The sequence below is a fragment of the Acomys minous genome (assembly GCF_964271855.1).
Source record: "Acomys minous genome assembly, chromosome: 5".
Lineage (NCBI taxonomy): Eukaryota > Metazoa > Chordata > Mammalia > Rodentia > Muridae > Acomys > Acomys minous.
Genome location: NC_140494.1, coordinates 84,634,431 through 84,654,202, shown reverse-complemented (window position 1 = coordinate 84,654,202; position 19,772 = coordinate 84,634,431). Strand labels below are relative to the sequence as shown.

The window sequence follows — 19,772 nt, the reverse complement described above, 5'->3', positions numbered from 1 at the left end:
GGGAGGCCCTCCCCGCCTCCATCCCTGGCAGCCCAGCCCATGCCCTCCAATAGCATGAGCACAGCTGGAGCTAAGGTGCCACACAAACTATAGGATACCAGCCTATTTCTTCTCTAGAACACAAGGCCCCATTTACAGAAGAAAGTTCCATGCCCCACTGTCTCGGTCCCACATTCCTGGGGAAGTCCTCTTTCTCTCAGCCTCAAACTCTGACTCCATGGGCGAGAGCGACTATCTGCTCAACCCGGAATTTAAGCAGCTCAACTCCAGCAGTGGTGGTTCCGCCCTTATGGGAGGAAGTCCCACCCTGTCTGCAAAAATATCACTTCTTCAGAAGGCCACCCTCACAATGGCCTGACTGCTGTTAATCTCAACAAGACCTCCCTGTCCTTTGGACCTCAAGTCCAAAGCTCTGCCTTCAAGGCCAGGCTCTGATTTTAGAAGGGCCCCGCCCGGTAGAGGGAGACATCATCCCTGTAGATAAGTCTACCTCAAACTCTCGCCTCTCTGGGAAAAGCCCCACTCTGGCGTGAAGCGTGTCCCCTCCCAGGGACACGGCATGTCGCAGCTAACTTGGGCCATGCCTGCTGCAGGATGAGAACCTTTTGGCAGGAAAGACGTTAGACCCCGACGCAGATGACTACGTGTCCAATCTGCTGGTGGTGGTTCAGGAAAAGCTCCTCAAGCTGCAGGGGCAACTGGAGAGCCATAACGTGCCGGAGATGCTGCGACACATAGAAGACAGAGAGGTGCACAGAAGTCACACAAGACTTAGGGGAGGGTGGAAAACCAGAGAGTAGGCTGAGACTGGTGGAGACTGAGGCAAGAGAGAGCCCCATAGCCAAAGAAGAGACGCTGGGACTGACTGGGTGGATCCCACAAGGCAAGCAGGGCTGGAGATTCAGGGAAGGCCCGTGGGGGGCGGGGCTTAGAAACGAGGCCATAGGCTTGAGTGACAGGGTAGGCCTGCTGGGAAAGACCGCACGGTGAAGAGTGGGCTGTGGTCTCTACCTAGAATCCCAGCATTATCTTAAGGTATGGAGGGAGGAGGAGGAACAAAGGGTCTTTGCAGTCTCCACAACCTCTCTTCTGTCTCCCCGTAGTTCCTGACCACGTTAGAAGGAAAACTGCCCCTGTACAACACCCGCATCCTTCTGCCTGTTGCCAGTGTCAAGGACAAGTTCTTTGGTCAGTGTGGAAGGTGGAGGTGGGCGGGGGGCGGAAAGGGCATGAGTGGGAGGGACATGAGGTGGCCTTAGGTCAAGGTCAAAGAGGAGGGGCATGATGTAGTGAAGGCTGGGAAGGGAAAACGAAAGGCTCTCTTACCCTCCCCACCCGCATGCCTCTCTGTAGACGAAGAGGAAAGCGAGGAGGATGATCATGAACTGGTGACCCGTGCTGTCTTCAAGCTCCGTTCCCAGAAGTTGATCGAAGCCCGCGGCAAGAAACGCAATAGGTCGCGCAGATCCTAGACTCAGCCAAGTCCCCTGGGATGCCTCTGGGACTCCAGGGAGCCCTCAAACCCTCTGGGTCCACCCGCAAGTGTGTGTTAGAGGGAGCCCCCCACCCCCGCAGGCCTCCTCAAGAGCGGGAGGAGGCTCAAGCAGGGAGCACCACAGACCAGCAGCGCTCGCTCGCAGGAGAGGAAAGGCCGAGCCATTAGTTCCCACAGTAAATCTCTCTCGAGGCGGGTTAGTGCCCGCCTCAGAATCGCGCAATAAAGGTCACTGACCAAACCCTTGGGTATTCACCTCTTTTTGACCCTGCGCCGCCTCCAAAAGGCTGCCCCCACAAAATGCAGGGCCACAGACACTTCGCGGCTTCCAACCTGAGGCTATCTGGCTCCCGTCACCTGTAGTACAGATTCAGTGTCCTCCTCCTCCTTCAGGCATAGGAGACTGACACCCCCTACACCTGGGGCTGATCAACCCCAACTGAACAAAGAACTTCCCGCTCCGGGACACAGACGTGTCGTCTCTGTCTCCCGTCCATTGCTCTGCTCCGCCCGCCCCCCATATCTGGGGTCTGGGGAGACTCATGTCTGGGTGACAGATTGACACACACCTCTGGGGAGGAACGGGCTTCTATAGGTTGGCCTGGGTGCGGGGTGTCCAGTTGGGGACCTCTGGAGTCGTGGGACCGCCTTGCCCAGCCCCGCCCCTCGGCTGGACTCTCGTCCGCCCCGCCCCACTGCCCGTGGCTCGCCGGCCCTTCCGCTTCACTCCACCGCGCCAGGGAGCAGGACGGGCACCGGGGCCATGGAGAGGACAGCGGGCAAAGAGCTCGCCCTGGTAAGAGAAAGCTGGGGATCCTCGGATCCCTCGTCCCTAGTGTACCCCCGGATTCAGAAAGTCCAAGTATCCAAGCCCTCGTTTTCTAACCTTTCTGCAAAATGGATGTGTCCGGGAGTCCCCATTTGGGGATTCAGAGTTCCTGACACCTTGAAGTGGCTGGTTTGGGGGATGGGAACAGGGGTCTAAGCGCATCTCCCGAAGAGACAACCGAAAGATTCTTGGTGACTTTGAACTCCGGGATGTCCCCAAATGATACTCCATCCACTCAAGACCTGGGAGGAGGGTTCCCGTGGAGCAGAGGGATCCACCTGGAATCCCAGCCCGAGCCTCTCGTATTCAGTTCGGGAAAGTGGGCCAAACATAACGGCGAGGGTCTGAGGCCGGGGCACTTCTCTGAGCCGGCCTCCACGTCCAGGCGCCGCTGCAGGACTGGGGCGAGGAAACCGAGGACGGTGCGGTGTACAGCGTCTCCCTGCGGCGGCAGCGCAGTCAGCGCTCGACCCCAGAGGGGCCTGGAGCCCGCCAGGTGAGGATGGGGCTGAGGTGAGCCGGGGAGGGCGAGCTCAGCTCAGGGACCCGGGAAAGCTGGAGAGCTGAGAGTGAACCTCCCTAGAACAATCCGGCCAGGAGGAAGGGCGGAGCTTTCAGGCGACCAGGTAAGTAGAAAGGGCCGGGGGGCGGCCAGGTGACTGGGTATAAATCCAGGAAATAGGGTAGTGCCAGGTGATAGCGCTTCCCCAAAAGGTGGAACTGACCGGCAGGGTGCAGGAAAGCTGAAAGGGGGGCGGGGAGGCAGCCAGGTGGTGGTGGGTGGGACCGAGACTTGGCCAGTGAAGCGAGACTGCACGGCTGGCTGAAGCCTAGGGTGGCCCGGTGAGGAGGAGACAGAGGGAAGTGCTTAGAGGAATTGGTGGTCCTCCAGGGTTGATGTTAGCCTCTGATGATCGGGTGTATATAGGAATTTCATTCTCAGAAATGGACACCTTCAAAAGCAAAAAAAAAAAAAAAAAAAAAAAAGTGCCGAAGACGGATGTGATTGGACACTAGGTGCTTGGAGCGCCCCTCAAGTTATTTCAGCCCACGGTCCCACTTCCCGCAGGTCCCCACCCCGGCTGCTGACACCTTCCTTCAGTACCGCACCAGCAAGGTGCGGGCACTGAGGGCGGCCCGACTGGAGCGGCTGGTGCTTGAGTTGGTGTCCGGAGACCGCGAGCAGGATCCTGGCTTCGTGCCCGCCTTCCTGGCCACCCACCGGGCCTTTGTGCCTACAGCCCGCGTTCTGAGCTTTTTGCTACCGCCGCCACCGCCGCCACCACCACCACCTCCTGGGTCAGTCATTTTCAAGAGACCCGCATGTTCCTATCCCCTGAACCTTATCTGCCCGGCCCTCTCCAAGTCTCTCCTCAGATTTGGAACCCCAGAGCACAGGTCCTAAAAAGCCGTGTAGCTCCTTTCCCATCTGACAGAGGCTTTCTTCCCAGGGTAGACAGCCAGAGGACAGAGGGACAAGATCTGAACTTCAGCAAGAACCTGAGGTTTGTTTCCACCCCCACCCCCACCTCCACCCCGACCCAAGGGAGCGTGGGGGAGGGGACCTCAAGGTCAGGTCGGCCGCAGCAAGCTTGGGAAGGTCTAGATCCTTGGACTTAGTTGCGAGTCGCATACCGCCACTTTCTGTCCAGAGCTGTGGTTTCCGTACTTGGTTCTTGGCTACGAGATCACCCTCAGGACTTCCGGGATCCCCCTGCCCATCAGAACCTGGGCAATGTCCGAATCTTTCTGGGCTGGGCAGCCCCAGGAGGGGCGGAAGCCAGGGAAGCAGAGAAGCTTCTAGAAGATTTCTTGGAGGAGGCTAAGGGAGAGCAGCCGGAGGAGGAGCATCGTCTGGCTTGGGCAGGTAAGGGACATTCAATGCTGGTGATTCTCCAACCCACAGACCCTGAACACATTTTACTTATTTATTTTAGTGCCTGGGAATGAACTCAGACCTTTGTGCATGCCAGGCAAGTGCCATTCCACTGAGCCACACCCCTAGCCCTTGGACAAAACTCTTTTCCCTTCCTTTACCTGTGTGCGGTGTGTGCACTTGCACATGTGTGCACAGAGGACAATACTAGGTGGCTTCCTCTCCTACTGTCTCTTGTTTTTTGAGACAAGTTCTCTTCCTGAACCTGGAGCTCACCTATTTGCCTGGACTCGCTGGCCATTGAACCCCAAGGATCCTCCTGCCTCTGTCCCTCCAGTGTCTGACTTACAGATGTGCCCTACCATGCCTGGCTGTTCGTGGGTGCTGGGGATCTGAACCCAGGTCCTCACACTTGCACGGGCAAACATTTTACCCACAGAGCCATTCCTTTAGCCCCGCGGGCAAGACTTTTTTTTAAAAAATAAATGAACCTTCTTTCTGCATCTCAACACAAGTCTTTAGCAAAAGTATTAGCAGTTGTCTGGTATGCTCTTGCACGCGGAGGTCCTCTGTTCTCTGACTTGGGATGCCACTTAGCAGCAGAGTGCTGGCCCAGCTGAGAACGGTACCCTGGGTTCAAGTGCTGGGCTTGCCACCTTCTGATTGTGTGACCTTTTCATCTCTCGGAGACCAGTTTTCTATGTGTAAAATGGGAGCGATAGCAGTGTCTGCCTCATGCAGTTTTGCATTTAACAAGCGTTGACCCTTTAGCTCTGGCCTCACAGTGGTGGCCTAGGAGTCCCACCCTCCTAGGAAGGACGTTTAACAAACGGAAACTCCGTTAGCAGTTAGGGCTGGCCAAGTGTCTTGGTATTTGGTTTAATTTGTATTTGTTATTGTGTGTGTGTGGACAAATGTATGTGGATTCCTGCATGCCATAGAGTGCAGGCTTTCTCTGGAGTCTGGTCTCTCCTACCTTTATGTGGACTCTGAGGGGGTGGGGGAGGGTTGTTTGGTTGGCTTGGTTTGTGTTTGTTGTTATTGTTTGCTTGGCTGGTTTTGGTTTGGTTTTTTTGAGACCTGTCTGTTTCGAGCCCTGGTTGTCCTGGACTACCTTTGTAGACCAGGCTGGCCTCGAAATCACAGCAATGTGCCTGCCTCTGCCTCCCAAATGCTGGGATTAAAGCCATGTGCCACCACACCTGGCTCTGAATCTTACTTTTTATATATCTACCAGGTGCGGTGGAATGTATGCCAGAATACCATATTATGAGTACTTGTACTTATTATGGGTACTAAGATACAGTGAGATGAGAGCTAACCTGGTCTACAGTGAGCTCCAGACCGCCTACCCATGCTACGTGATATAGAAACGCTGTCTCCAAAACATACAAAGCTGAGGGTAGAGAAAAGCATTTACAAACCTCACTCTTGCCTTGTTGAAATGTCACTTCTGGGGCTGGTGAGCGGATTCAACAGGTCAAGGGGTTTGCTGACAAGGCTGAGATTCTAGTGTGATCTCTGAGACCCACATAATGGAAGGAGAGAACAGACTCCTGAAAATTGCATACACGCAGTAAATGAGCATACACATGTTTAATGAACAAATATGTTTTATTCAGGTGTTCATTTACTTATATACATTTTATTTATTGGTGGGGGGGGCATGCTATGGCCCACACATGCCCATAAGCCATCTCAGTAAGCCTAAATGGGATTTTAGGCTTTAGCTTTTGGTTCTGTTTTGAGCCAGTGTCTCACGTGTAGCCCTGGCTAGTCTGGAACTTGCTAGGTAGCCCACGCTGGTCTTGAACTCTGCCTGTCTCTGTTTGCTGAGTGCTGAAAGACATGTCACCTCTCCTCTGAGCGCCTCACACCCTGTGTCTTATTTTTCGGCACATCAGTTGTGATTGATTAGCAAAGGATCCTATTGGCTTTGTCCCTAGGAACAGGACAATTCAGATCAGCTAACTGAATAACTGCTTCTACGCAGCCATCATCCCCCATCTGTGTTTGATCTCATCCCTATTTGATTCTGTGTCCTAAACCCTCATCCTTTAATCCGTTAAGCCGTGAGTTGACACGCTCTGCCCTTCGAGCAGCAGCAGCTACTTACCTATGCCTACTGACAAAGCTTTTTCTCTCCTCAATTGATTACCAAGAAGTTTCCTTTTCCTGCTTTCACGTTTTAAATCTTCTATTACATTTATTTTGTTTATTATGGGGTGGGGTGGGACCCTCTCTCCACCATGTTGGTCATGGGGACTGGACTCAGGTTGTCAGGCAACTGGCGAATGTTTTGTTTTTTTGTTTGTTTGGTTTTTTTTTGTTTTCTGTTTTTGTTTTTCAAGACAGGGTTTCTCTGTGTAGCCTTGGCTGCCCTGGACTCGCTTTGTAGACCAGGCTGGCCAAACTCACATCAATCCACTTGCCTCTGCCTCACAAGTGCTGGGATTAAAGGCATGTGCCACCATGCCCGGCTCTCTCTGTTCTCTCTCTCTCTCTCTCTCTCTCTCTCTCTCTCTCTCTCTCTCTCTTTCTCTCTTCTTTTTCTTTTTCTTTTTGTGAAGCTAGGGATTGAGCCTAGGGCCTCACATCTGTGTTCTGCCATTGAGCCACATATCCAGACAGACAAGGATTTGGGTTTTAGGTTGGTTCTGTGGAGTTTCTTTTGTTTTGTTGAAACAGGGTATAGCAGCCAGATGTGGTGGCACATACATTTAATCCCAGCACTTGGGAGGCAGAGACAGGTGAGTTCGAGGCCAGCCTGGTCTACAGAGTGAGTCCAGGACAGCCATGACTACACAGAGACATCCTGTCTTGAAAAACTAAAAAGGAAAGAAAAAAAGAAAGGAAGGAAGGAAGGAAGAGAAAGAAACAGAGTACAGCTGTCCATGCCTGAACCCACTATGGCATCTCAAATGACCTCAGATTCCCAATTCTTGCTCCCTGGGGTAATAGGTGTTCACAACAACACTAAGCTAGAATTAGAAGCTACATTTTATTTATTTATTTATTTATTTATTTATTTATTTTGGTTTTTCAACAGGGTTTCTCTGTGTAGCCTTGGCTGTCCTGGACTCACCTTTGTAGACCAGGCTGGCCTCAAACTCACATCGATCTACCTGCCTCTGCCTCCCAAGTGCTGGGATTAAAGGCATGTGCCACCATGCCTGGCACAATATAATTTATTATTTAGGATTTATTTTTAATTATATAGGGTGGGTACATGAGCTCAGGGGCCTTCAGAGACCAGGGATTGGATCCTTGGCTGGAGTTACTAGCACCTGTGATCTGTCTGACTTAGGTGCTTAGAACTGAACTCTGGGCTCTGCACTAACTACGTGTGCTTAACCTCTGAGCTGCCTCTCGAGCCCTATGTTTTGTTTTGTTTTGTTTTGTTTTAACATTTATTCATTTATTTTCATTTCTGAGGCATCCTCATGTCACAGTGTGTATGCGTATGTGTAGGTCAGAAGACAACTTTTGTTTTTTTTTTCTCTCCTTCCGTTATACTGATGAGATTCTTGTCTTCAGCTTTGGCAGCAATGTCCTTTAACCACCGAGCCACCACACCAGCGCCACACCAGTGCCACACCAGCGCCACACCAGCGCCACACCAGCGCCACACCAGTGCCACACCAGCGCCACACCAGTGCCACACCAGTGCCACACCAGTGCCACACCAGTGCCACACCAGCGCCACACCAGTGCCACACCAGTGCCACACCAGCGCCACACCAGTGCCACACCAGTGCCACACCAGTGCCACACCAGTGCCACTCCACCTTAAGACAGGGTCTCACTATCCTTCCACCAAATGCCCTCCCCACCAAAACCGTCATCAACCCAAGACAAGGAAGGGGGTGTTACATAATAAAGAAAACGTAAGAACCCAGCCAGGTGTGGTGCTTATAATCCCACTCAGTGTGGGCTGTTGAGACGGCTCCCACACATAAAAACACTTGCTGACAAGCCTCATCACTTGAGTTAGATTCTTGGAACCCACAGGGTGGAAGGGAAGGACCAACTCCCTTTGCCCTTTGCCCGCCATACACAAACCATGAGCACACAGAGAATTACATATATAAAGAAATGTTTAAAAAACAAACAAACAAACAAACAAAAAACCCAATGCACTCAGGGTGCTCCCAGATAAGGAAGCGAGGCTCAGAGACACAGAGGCACAAGCCTACAGTCTCACAGGTGGGACTGGAGGGGTCAGGCACACAGGGCAAGCTACATGGCCACAGGACCCAGGACAAATTACCAAATTGCGTGTGTGTGTGTGTGTGTGTGTGTGTGTGTGTGTGTGTGTGTAGGGGTAGTGTTTCATTGTTTTGTTTTGAGACAGTGTCTCAGTATGTAGCCCTAGCTGGCTTAGAACTCACTAGAACTTCACTTGGTTTCTGCCTGCCAAGTGCTGGGCTCAAGGCCTCAACACCCCTGGTCAGATTTGAGGTTGTTTATTTTTTCTTTTCTTCCTTCCTTCCTTTCCTCCTTCCTTTCTTCCACCCACCCTCCCTCCCTTCCTTCCTTCCATATTTGCTCTTTCTCCATTTACTTTTATTTTGTGCGTACGTGTGTGTGGATGTATGCGTGTATGTCAGGGCATCGCATGTGCGTGGTGCCCACCGAGGCCAGAAGAGGGCACTGGATGTCCTGAGACTGGAAGTATAGAGTTGTTAGCTGCCAGGAAGACGCTGGGGATCCACCCTGGACCTTTGGAAGAGCAGCAAGTGCTCTCTCAACTGCAGAGCCATCCTCTCTGCTCAAATGTGAGTTTTAAAGAATTGTATCTATTCCTCAGGCCCTCCAAGGGCTGCCCAGCCCCCTAGATCAGAGCTCACAGAGGACTGCTCCGAAGAGGAAGGTCCCAGTTCAGAAGGCCCCGAGCTCCTGGACTTCAGCGTGGATGAGGTGGCGGAGCAGCTGACCCTTATGGACGTGGTGGGGACCCCAGCCAGCGACAGGGCGGTAGGGAAGGGGGAGGCCCACGAAACCGAGCACCCACCTCACCCTTATCTCCCTTCCCAGGAGCTCTTCTTGCGCGTGCGGTCCTGCGAGTGCCTGGGTTCCATGTGGTCTCAGCGCGACCGGCCGGGAGCTGCGGGCATCTCACCCACGGTGCGTGCCACGGTGGCCCAGTTCAATGCGGTGACCGGCTGCGTGCTGGGCTCGGTGCTCGCGGCACCTGGCCTGGCGGCCTCACTGAGGGCACAGCGCATCGAAAAGTGGATCCGCATCGCCCAGGTATGCGTCGGGGATGGGACTGGGAGAGATTTGGGAGAGTGACCCGGAATTGTGGAAGACGCGCTCCGAGTGGCTGAGGAGTGGAGAAGGGGAAGTGGGTGTGATGAAAGAATAGGATTACAGACGGGAGGAGGGGAGAAGGACAGAGTGAGAAAGACAGAGACAGACACACACGCGCGGGCGTGCTCTCACACACACACACACACACACACACACACACACACACACACACACACACACACACACGGATCAAGAGTGTGGGGTGTGGGCCTGGAGGACTTGGAGGAGATGGGGCGTGGAAGGGGTGGTGCTGGGGGCGGGGCGGGGCGGGGCGGGACCGGAGCATCTCGGTTTACATGCTTAGTTACTTGACAGGCGAGACCTGGCGTCTGACCTGGCGTCAGAAAACCCAACCTCAAGCTGGTGTAGTGGCACATGCCTGTAATCCCAGCCCTGGGGAGGTGCAGGATGGAGAGTTTGAGACCAGCCCTGGCTGTAACTGGACCTTGTCTTGTTAAGAACAAAACAAAACGAAGAAGTCACAATATCTAAAGGAGCTGTGCCTGGGAGACAGCCCTGGAGTGTGGCCACTGACCAGAAACCCCCCCCCCCCCCCTTTACTCCCAGCGCTGCAGGGAACTGCGAAATTTCTCTTCATTGCGAGCTATCCTGTCCGCCCTGCAGTCTAACCCCATCTACAGGCTCAAGCGCAGCTGGGGAGCTGTGAGCCCGTGAGTCAGGTGCCCTGTGTAGCACACCGGATCCTGGCTCCGGTTGGCCGCTCCGCTGACCCCATCATGGCTCTCTCATCCCTGCAGGGAACCGCTGTCCACTTTCAGGAAGCTGTCGCAGATTTTTTCTGATGAGAGTAACCATCTCAGCAGCCGGGTGATTCTTTCCCAGGTATTGGGTGCCCCAAATTCAAGAGAGTCGGGTGTGGTGGCCCAGGCTTGTAACCCCAACACTTGGAAGGCTGAGGCAGGAGGATCACTGTGAGTTAGAGGTCAGCCTGGTCTATGCAGCAAGTTACAGGCTAGCCAGGGCTACATTAACAAGACCAGCCTGAACTGTGTGAGACTCTGTCTCAACATATCCAAAAAGTAAGGAGACCGGGTTTCTCAGTCGGAAAAGTGAGCTCAGAAGCCAGCACCCACATAAAAGCTGCATGGGAGACCTGTAACCCCAGCACAGAGGGAGGAAGACAGGTGTGTGTGTGGGGGGGTGGGATGGGTGGAGTGGGGGATGGGGGGATGGGTGGGGTGGGTGTGGGAGGGGTCATTGGATAGAAAAACTAACCAAAAGCATCAAGGTCAAACTCCAGATTAAGCTAGGGACCCTAGCTCAAGAAAAACAAAATGGAAGCCAGGTGAGGTAGTGCAGGCCTGTAATCCCAGCCCTCAGGAGGCAGAGGCCGGTTTAGAAACGCAACAAAAAAACATAGGTGAGGTTGTCCACACCTGTCATCCTAGCACTCAGGAGGTAGAGACAGGAAGATCAAGAGTTCAAAATCACTCTGTGCTACAAAGAGACTTTCGGGCCAACCTGGGCTACATGAAACCCTGTCTCAAAAATAAAACAAAATAACAGCAGCCGAAACAAAAAAACAAAACAAAGGAATGAAAGGAAGGAAGGAAGAAGTAGAGAGGTAGAGAGAGAAAGGAGAAAAAGAAAAGAGAAAAGAAATTATCTTGTTAATGGCTTGGCAAGGTAGGAGTGCTCTCATCTGTAAGCACAGAACTCAGGAACAGAGACAGGAGGATCATAAGTTTCCAACCAGCCTGGGCTACAGCAAGACCTTGTTTCAAAACGCAAAGATCAGGGAACCAGAGACATGGTCAGAGGTCAAGGACGCTGGCAATCTTTGAGAGGACCTCAGTTTGGCTCCAGTGTTCCACTCATGCAGCCCACAACCACCGTAGTTAGGCACCTGGGAATCCTGCGCCCTCTTCTGGCCTCCTGAGGTACTGCAGATAACCACCCAAAAAAGCAACCACACCACACCCCCCCTCCCCCCCCCCAGGAAACCTTTCTGGTGGAAGTGTATCTCAAATGAGGAGGCTTTGAGGGACAAAAAGCAAACATTGTTTCTTACCCACCAAAAACCAAACACATCCCTGATCCTGTAGGGGACTCCAGTCCAGATGGGGACAGACCAGACCTTGCTGTCTGAACTGTACATCTGAGCAGTGAACAGAAGTGATTGTCAGTCAACCAGTTCTACGTAGACTAGGGTGCAAACTTTCCTTCCCACCCACTCTGGGGGCCCGCCCCCTGCTCTAGGTCTCCCCTGATTTCCGGCTTTCGCTGACCCCAGATTGACCCCACAACCTGTTTGACATTAACAATTCATTTGTGGTGTTCTTTTGTTTTAAGACAGGGCCTCCGCCCCGCAGCCTGTGATTTTTTAACTAGGCAACATGGGTTGTGGGTCTCAAAGTGGCCTGTGTGAGAAGTGTCAAAGTGGGCCTCAGCTTCAGTTAGTCTTTCCCTTCCTCTCAGGAGGAGGCTACTGAGGGACCCCAAGATGATGACAGCCCCCCAGGAAGTCTGCCTTCAGTAAGTGATATGGCTCAGGATGGGTCTGGGGATGGCAAAGGCGTCTCTTTGGGAGTGGCATGGGGTCAGCAATGCCCCTGACTAACTGAAGCATTGGGTCTTTCAGAAATTGCCCCCAGGTCCTGTCCCCTACCTTGGCACCTTTCTCACAGACTTGGTTATGCTGGATACAGCCTTACCGGATACATTGAAGGTTTGACCCCTTACCCTTGACTCCTGACCCCTGTTTATTACCCCCAAAACAGCAGTCCCTCAGACATCTACCTTTGATCTTGCTTTGTACTCATACCTGACACTGTCCCCCCCCCCCCCCCCCCCGCCCCACACACACACCATGGTGGCTCATGCCATCCTAGCCCTTGAACTTGACTTTTGACCCTTGACCCTGGATGCTATGACTCAGGCTAGCTTTGCCCCCTCAGGGAAATCTCATCAACTTTGAAAAGAGGAGGAAGGTAAGTGAGCAGGTGCTGGGGCAGGGGAGGGATGAGGTGGGGTAGGGGATGCCCAAGGGTGGGAGGCAGGGGGGGGCAGGAGCTCAGTGGACGCCGCCCCCCCCCTCCGCAGGAGTGGGAGATCCTGGCCCGAATCCAACAGCTACAGCAGCGCTGCCAGCACTACAGCCTGAGCCCCCGCCCGCCAATCCTGGCTGCCCTTCGAGCACAGCGCCAGCTCAGCGAGGAGCAGAGGTGACCACTCAACCAAGTCCAGATCACACATCAACCCGCCACACTTTCCCTTCCAGAAACTTCCCAGACCCCATCCTGAGGACAGCTCCCCCCACCCATAACCTTTATTTTCTCCTGCCTGACCGCCACCGCCCACCTCTAGCCCAAGATGTGACCCCCATCCTACACTCTGATTTCAGCCCTTAGTGCCCAGCCAGCCACTGAGCTGGAATGGCCCATCTGTTCCGATCCTGTCATCCGAATCTGTGGCTCACTAACTGCTCGCCTGATACGCTAGCTTTAACGTTCCAACTCGATTAAGCCCCACTGTTTCCTTCCACTCTACCCAGTCCACGGCCTTTAACGCTGACCCCCTGAATTACCTGGCCCTGAACTTTGACCCTTGGCCCAGGTCAACTCAGTGGTCTCACCCTGCAGTTTCCACTTTGCTGATCATCTGCAGTGCTAGCGCCTCACACACTGGTCCGAGTTCTATCCCTAAGGCAGGGCCCCAGCCCCTCACTGGGGGGGGAGACTCTAGGCAAGCACCCTGTGCCTGAGCCACGCCCCTAGATAATCTCACCCTGTACGTGCTGTGCACTCCACTAACCAGTCAGTTCGCCTCATCTGTAATGCACCCCGATCCCCCCGATATTCCCATTTCTATCCGGACCTTGACATAGCGCTCTAACCCCGCCTTCCCTCCTCACCCCAAACTTGATTCTCACCTCACTCTGCTTTCCTGCCCCAACACCCCTCACGCGCTGACCCCCTCTCCAGCTACCGAGTCTCCCGCGTCATCGAGCCACCAGCGGCCTCCTGCCCCAGCTCCCCACGCATCCGCCGTCGCATCAGCCTTACAAAGCGTCTCAGCGCGTGAGTGTCACGACGTGTGCAGGGAGCCATGTGGGCGGAGGCTCGGGGATCCACCCTCAGAGTTAAGCCGGATGCTTGTCCGTCACCCTAGGAAGCTGTCCAGGGAGAAGAACTCCTCCCCTGGTGGGAGCCCCGGGGACCCATCCTCACCCACCTCCAGGTGAGCAGCCAGGGCAGAGGGGACGACGAGAGACACCAGGACAAAAGTCGGGCTGGTCATCTCACCGTGAATTCTGTGTCTTCGCCAGCGTATCTCCAGGGTCCCCCCCATCCAGTCCTCGAAACCGAGACCCTCCTCCCGGCAGTCCTCCAGCCTCCCCGGGGCCTCAGGGCCCCAGCACCAAGGTACCAAGATAATCTGTGATTGTGTGGAGGACCGGGGCACCAAGGGTTCGGTGGTGTGTACGTGTGCGCGTGCGCGTGCGCATGCGTGCGTGCGTGCGTGCGTGCGTGCGCATGTGCGTGTGCGTGTGTGGCCATATGAGCAACCCCCTATCATTCCGCCTTCTCCTTAGTCTGACTTGGATTTCCGTCTATCTGCAGGGCACACCCGGTGTGATCCTCCCTTCTCTTTCTCCTAATAAGCAATATTCCAGCCAAGTGTGGTAGCCCAGGTCTGTGATCCCAGTCCTTGGGGGATGGAGGGAGGCAAGAGGCCCAGAGAGGCTCAGAGCCATCCTTGGCTATATAATGAGCTTGGGCTCCGTGACATCATTGCTACAACAACGATGACAAAAACAAACGAAATAAATAAATAAATAAAAGAACTGGGATTGAACCTAAGGCCTCACAAGGCTTTACCACAGAGCCATACCCCACGCCCTCACTGTCTGGAGACAGGGTCCTACTAAGTTGCCTAGGCTAGCCTTGACTTTGTGGTCCTACTACCTCAGTCTCTCCAATAGCTAGGAGAACAGTTCTGTGCCACCAGCTCCAATTGTCACTTCTTCAAAAACATGCAAGTCCCCTAGGCTTACCTGTCTAGGAAATGGTCCAAGCATCCTCAGGACTATGTATGAGGTCACTCCCTGATGGGATGCTGTGGGTTTTCCACTGTGGGCATGCTCACCATGTGCATCCACTCGGCTTTTGCATGTGTGTGTGTGTGTGTGTGTGTGTGGTGTGTATGTGGGGGTGGTGGTCATGTGTTCATTTGCTTCTGTAAGGGAACTGTAGCCTGTGTATGGTGGGAGGACACATCCTCAGCCTTGTGTGTGTACCCTAACTGTGTGGTCCCCAGGCTCTCTCGTGTGTGAGGACTCTTGGGTGAGTGTGTTCATTGGCTGAATGAAGACAGTGGGGAGGAGCCTGACGGTGCTCATCACACAGATGAGCAAGGCTGAGGCCTTCATCACCCCGCACTGCCTACAGCTCTCTATGAACATGGACCCACCAGGGCCCTGGCCCATGACCTTGACCCTGAGCAGCTCTGGAATTCCCCTCCCCGGGCAGCAGACCTCAGAGGCCCGTGTCATCCGAGTCAGCATCGACAATAACCACGGGAACCTGTATCGGAGCATCTTGGTGAGGGGCTGGGAGGGGACAGCCTTGTCCTTGGATCTGGGACCCTGTCCCTTTAACATCCGTCCCCCTTTAAATTTTTTTAAAATTACATTTATGTAGCGTGTATGTGTAGGTCAGAGGAGAACTTGCAGGCATTAGCTCTTTCCTGTCAGTGTCAGTGATCGGAGCCACTGTTACCCGCTAAGCCGTGTCACTGGTCCCTTCCTGCTCTTCTCCAGCTTACCTGTCAGGACAAGGCCCCCAGTGTGGTGCAGAGAGCCCTGGAGAAGCACAGTGTGTCCCAGCCCTGGGCCCGTGACTACCAGCTCTTCCAGGTCCTCCCTGGGGACCGAGGTAAGCGGGGATAGCCTGGGGCTGGTGGAACTGGGACAAAACACCTGACAAAAAGCAGCCGGATAGAAGAAGGGCTAATCTTAGCTCAGGGCTCCAGAGCTAGCGTCCATGGCAGGGAGAGCCAGGAAGCAGAGGCCAAGCTCTGCTGCTGCTGCTGCTTGGATTATTTCTCGTTGAAAAAACTTTTTATTGCCAGGCATGGTGGTGCACTCCTTTAATTGCAGCACTCAGGAGGCAGAAGCAGGCAGATTGCTGTGAGTTCGAGGCCAGCCTCATCTACAAAGCAAGTCCAGGACAGCCAGGGCTATACAGAGAGACCCTGTCTCAAAAAACCAAAAAAATAAAATTAAATAAATAAATAAATAGCTTTTTATTATGCTGGGCACAGTGTCGCACAACTGTAATCCCAGCACTCAGGGAGAGAGAAACCCTGTCTTGAAAAAAGCAAAAATCAAAAAAACAAACAAACGAAAACAAAAAACAAAAACAGGGTTTCTCTGTGTAGCCTTGGCCGTGCCGTCCTGGACTCACTTTGTAGACCAGGCTGACCGAGTGCAGGGATCAAAGGCATGTACCACTACGCCCGGCAAAACTTTTTTTTTTAATTTACATTTTATTTATTTCACTTTTGAGTGAAGCCAGGTGGTGCACGCCTTTAATCCCAGCACTCAGGGAGGCAGAGGCAAATGAGTCTCTGAGTTTGAGGCCAGCCTGGTCTACAGAGTTCCAGGACAGTCAAGGGCTACACAGAGAAACCCTGTCTCGAAAAACAAACAAACAGCAACAAAACACAAACTCATTTTTGAGTGGGGAACATACGTATCATAATGCATTGGCAGAGGTCAGACAACAGGGAGTTCCTTCCCTCCTTCTGCCTCGTTGGCTCCAGAGATCAAGTTGAGGCCAGCAGGCACTTTCTGCAGCGGGCCATCTAATCGGTCCTTTCTGTGCTCTGAAGCGCGCAGGGCCTCAGCCCATTGGGTGATGCCACCTTAGGCCGGCAGGTCCTCTGCCTCAGTCAACCTGATCCAGGTAATTGGGCCAAGCTTGTCTTGGGGTCCTTCTAGTGCGTCTCCAGTTACGACCAACACCACGCCTCACAGAGCCCAGCCTGACCTGGACCAGCAGGGCCACAAGTCAATTCAGGCAGAGTGGTGAGGCCCATAGAGTGGGGACAGTGTCTGTACCTTCATTCTGCGTGGGTCAGGAGGTTGTCCTGGCTCAGGGTGGTCAATGGGAGCTGTGAGGCAGTGACGTCACCTTCCGTCAGATGGGAAAAGGAGAAGTAGGAGGCTTGTAGTATTTGTGGTTGTTCAGGCTCAGCCGGGACAGAACAGGAAGCTGAGGGGGTTGGAAAAGGGAAGGAGTCTGTTCGGCTCGTCACGAGGGCCCTGGAGTTATCTGAGCGTGGGTCGGGACAGGGCCAAGTGATCCTGGGTTCAGGAGTACAAAGTTGCTTAGCCTTGGGGCAGAAATGATCGAGTTCGTGCTGTAAAGCATTATGTAGTGGGAGCTGGGCTCCAGCACAGAATGGGTGAGGCTGGTAAAGTGGCTCAGTGGACAAGAGGATCCAGGTTCGGTTCCCAGCACCCACTTCAGGGAACTTGTGGCCACCTGGAACCCTGGTTCCAGGGGGACTGACCCTTCTGACCTTTGTGGACACTGCACGCATGCACGCGCGCGCACGCGCACACACACACAGGCACACACAATAAAAATTGAAGCTGGAGAGGAGGTACCTCAGTTGCTAAAAGTACTGGCTGCTCTTTCAAATGACCAGGTTTGATTCCCAGCATCCACATTGGCAGCTCATGAACCAATGTCTTCTTCTGGTCTAGGTGGGCACCGGGGGTGCACATGGGGCATAGACACACATGCACACAGGCAAAACACTCATATGCACACAATAAAAGTAAATCATAATAATTTCAACAAAGAATGCACAAAGGCTCACCTGCTGGAGTGTTTGCCGGTCCTGAGGTGGATTTCCCAGGACCGATGGTGGTGTGCATCGGTAATCCCAGTGCTCAAGAGATAGACAGGAGGCGCCCTGAGGCTCCTGCCAGCCAATCTATTGATGAATTCCAGGCCAGTAAGGGGCCCTGTCTTAAAAAAGAAGAGAAAAGAAAAAGAAAAAAAGAAAACAAAACAAAAACCCAAACCTAAAAAGCAAAACCAGTCACGGGATCCTGAGGAAGAACCCTATGATTATTCTCTGAAGCGTCATGTCCCCAAACACACGAGCACCCACAGGCACATACAGAAGAGCATATGAGGCTGAACATGGAGGTACGGGCCTGTTACCCCAGCATGTAGGAGGCCAAGGCCAGCCTGGGCTACAGAGTGAATTCTGAACAGTTTAGAAAGACCTAGTCCCCCCCATCCTGCCCCCCCCCCATACGGTTTCTTTGTGTATAGACTTGGCTGTCCTGGACTCACTTTATAGACCAGGCTGGCCTCCAACTCACTGCGATCCACCTGCCTCCGCCTCCCAAGCCCTGGGATTTAAGGTGTGCGCCACCACTGCCCGGCTGGAAGACCTAGTTTTAAAGAAAAAGATAAAGCTGGGGGCAGTTGAGAGTGGTGGATCCTACCTGCCCAAGAGGCCGAGCAAGAGGATCCAAGGTCAAAGCCTCCCTAGAACAGGAATGGTGAGCCCAGCCTTTGGGAGAGTTAGGCCATCCTGCGCTTGAGAGCAAGCTCTTGGTCAGCCTGGACAACTTAGTTAAGACCCTGTTTCAAAAGAAAACAAAGGAGTCTGGAATGTGAGGCAGCTGCTAGAGAGCTCAGCTGCCGAGTGGAATCCTGACTACGTCATAGCACACAAGCCAGGTGTGCTGGTTACACCTGTCATCCCAGCGCTCAGGAGGCACGAGCACCAGGAGTTCAAGGCCATCCTCATCTACGTAGACAGTCGGCAGCCAGCTTAAGCTACAGAAGACCCTGTCACAAAAACAGCAACAACAGAAGTCACAAGAAAAAGGAGGAGCCAGGTGGTGGTGGCATACACATTGAATCCCAGCACTCGGGGAGGCAAGGCAGGCGGATCGCTGTGAGTTCAAGGCCAGCCTGGTCTGCAAAGCAAGTCCAGAACAGCCAAGGCTACTCAGAGAAACCCTGTCTCAATATGCCTCCCCCCCACCACCAAAATTAATTTTTAAAAAATGGGCTGGGGAATTGTCACTCAGTGGTAGTCTTTACCTTACATATTCAAGGTCAGTACCTTGGAGACGGGGCTGGGAATGCAGCTCAGTGGTAGACTACTTGCCTAGTATATGTAAAACTGGGTTTGGTGTCCAGTGCTGGGTGTGTGTGTAATGTATATTATGCATATAAATATCCACACCTATATACATATACACACTATATTAGTTACCTTTCAATTGCTGTGATAAACACCATGACCAAGGCAACCTATAGAAAGAAGCTTATATGAGCTCATGGTTCTAGAAGGTTCTAGCCCATGACTGATGTTGAGCATTGACTGACATCTTGAGTGGCAAGCACAGAGCAGAGTCTGAACTTGAAATGGCGCGTGTCTTTAAACTCTCAAAGCCCGTCCGCAGGGACGTACTTCTGCCAACAAAGCCATAGCCCCTCAGCAACCCCAAATAGTGCCACCACCTGGGGACCAAGTGTTTAGATGTCCAAAACTATGAGGGGCATCTCAACTCTGCCCCCACCCCCACCCACACCCACATGCACAAAGGGCTGTTGAATGTGAAAGCCTGTGGCTGGTAGTCGGCATCTGGGTTATGGTCATGGCAGCCCAAGCTTCCTGGGAAGTGCTTTGGGAGAGACTCGGTTAGCCTGGGGAGAAGCCATTTGAATGATAGAAGGTTACCAAAGGAGCCCCCAAGAATTTGCAGGTCACCCACTGTGGTCCCCATTTCCATGCAGAGCTCCTGATTCCGGACAGTGCCAATGTCTTCTATGCTATGAGCCCAGCTGCCCCTGGGGACTTCTTGCTGCGTCGGAAAGAGGGGAAACGGCACACGCCCTCTGCCTCCCCAACCTGAGGCAGTGCTCTCCTCGTTCTGGGGCACAGACACAAAGAAGAGCTTGGAACCTGGCTTCTACCACCATCAAAGAAGGGGGCCCTATTTCCTGGAGAACCTCCGTCTCCCAATGAAGCCATTTTGCTCCATATCCTGGGGACCTCCCAACATTAGGCCATTGGACCCCACCTCTCTGACTCCCTGGGTACTTGACCATTGTTCCAGAAAACATGGATGTGTGAGAAGACCATAAATTAGGAAAAGCCAAGAGCCCTAAGAGCTGGGAGCTTAGCTCAGGTAGCAGAGCGCTTACCCAGCATGCCTTCATCCCCAAAATAAAAAGCCTAAGGGGTTTCGGACTATA

General features: G+C 53.3%; 2 protein-coding genes and 1 long non-coding RNA gene across 6 annotated transcripts in view; 2 read left to right on the top strand and 1 right to left on the bottom strand.

The window, feature by feature from the left end:
- The window catches only part of ODAD3 (outer dynein arm docking complex subunit 3), a 12,341-nt gene extending 10,605 nt beyond the window's left edge, over window positions 1–1,736 (top strand). For all 3 annotated transcript variants that reach the window (XM_084783922.1, XM_084783920.1, XM_084783921.1), the window contains exons 11-13: window positions 594–749; window positions 1,104–1,188; window positions 1,354–1,736. In XM_084783922.1, the coding sequence (XP_084640048.1) occupies window positions 594–749; window positions 1,104–1,188; window positions 1,354–1,472 (360 nt within the window). In that variant the 3' untranslated portion in view covers window positions 1,473–1,736. The remainder of the gene's footprint in view (window positions 1–593; window positions 750–1,103; window positions 1,189–1,353) is intronic.
- On the bottom strand, window positions 1,353–2,196 carry LOC311598664. Its single transcript, XR_014779620.1, has 2 exons — window positions 2,065–2,196; window positions 1,353–1,852 (listed from the first exon to the last, which is right to left on the bottom strand). It is a non-coding gene; the product is annotated as an uncharacterized lncRNA (long non-coding RNA).
- RGL3 (ral guanine nucleotide dissociation stimulator like 3) lies at window positions 2,197–19,772 on the top strand. 2 transcript variants are annotated; one of them, XM_084783917.1, is made up of 19 exons: window positions 2,197–2,291; window positions 2,710–2,820; window positions 3,394–3,623; window positions 3,776–3,829; window positions 3,977–4,191; window positions 9,011–9,150; window positions 9,238–9,453; window positions 10,081–10,184; window positions 10,272–10,356; window positions 11,953–12,009; window positions 12,116–12,202; window positions 12,432–12,464; window positions 12,577–12,698; window positions 13,458–13,553; window positions 13,645–13,713; window positions 13,802–13,898; window positions 14,925–15,077; window positions 15,296–15,410; window positions 19,311–19,772. In XM_084783917.1, the coding sequence occupies exons 1-19, from the start codon at window positions 2,259–2,261 to the stop codon at window positions 19,427–19,429; spliced, it is 2,136 nt and encodes a 711-aa protein (XP_084640043.1). In that variant the 5' UTR covers window positions 2,197–2,258; the 3' UTR covers window positions 19,430–19,772. The 2 variants fall into 2 exon arrangements, with proteins under 2 accessions (XP_084640043.1, XP_084640044.1); XM_084783918.1 differs by lacking the exon at window positions 19,311–19,772 and adding an exon at window positions 15,607–18,679.

Excerpts from the sequence above, each read along its gene's own strand:
- RGL3 (XM_084783917.1), top strand. The coding sequence starts at position 2,259 with ATGGAGAGGACAGCGGGCAAAGAGCTCGCCCTG. Across the intron at positions 12,699-13,457 it reads CAGCTCAGCGAGGAGCAGAG|CTACCGAGTCTCCCGCGTCA; the intron begins GTGACCACTCAA and ends CCCCCTCTCCAG. Across the intron at positions 15,411-19,310 it reads GGTCCTCCCTGGGGACCGAG|AGCTCCTGATTCCGGACAGT; the intron begins GTAAGCGGGGAT and ends ATTTCCATGCAG.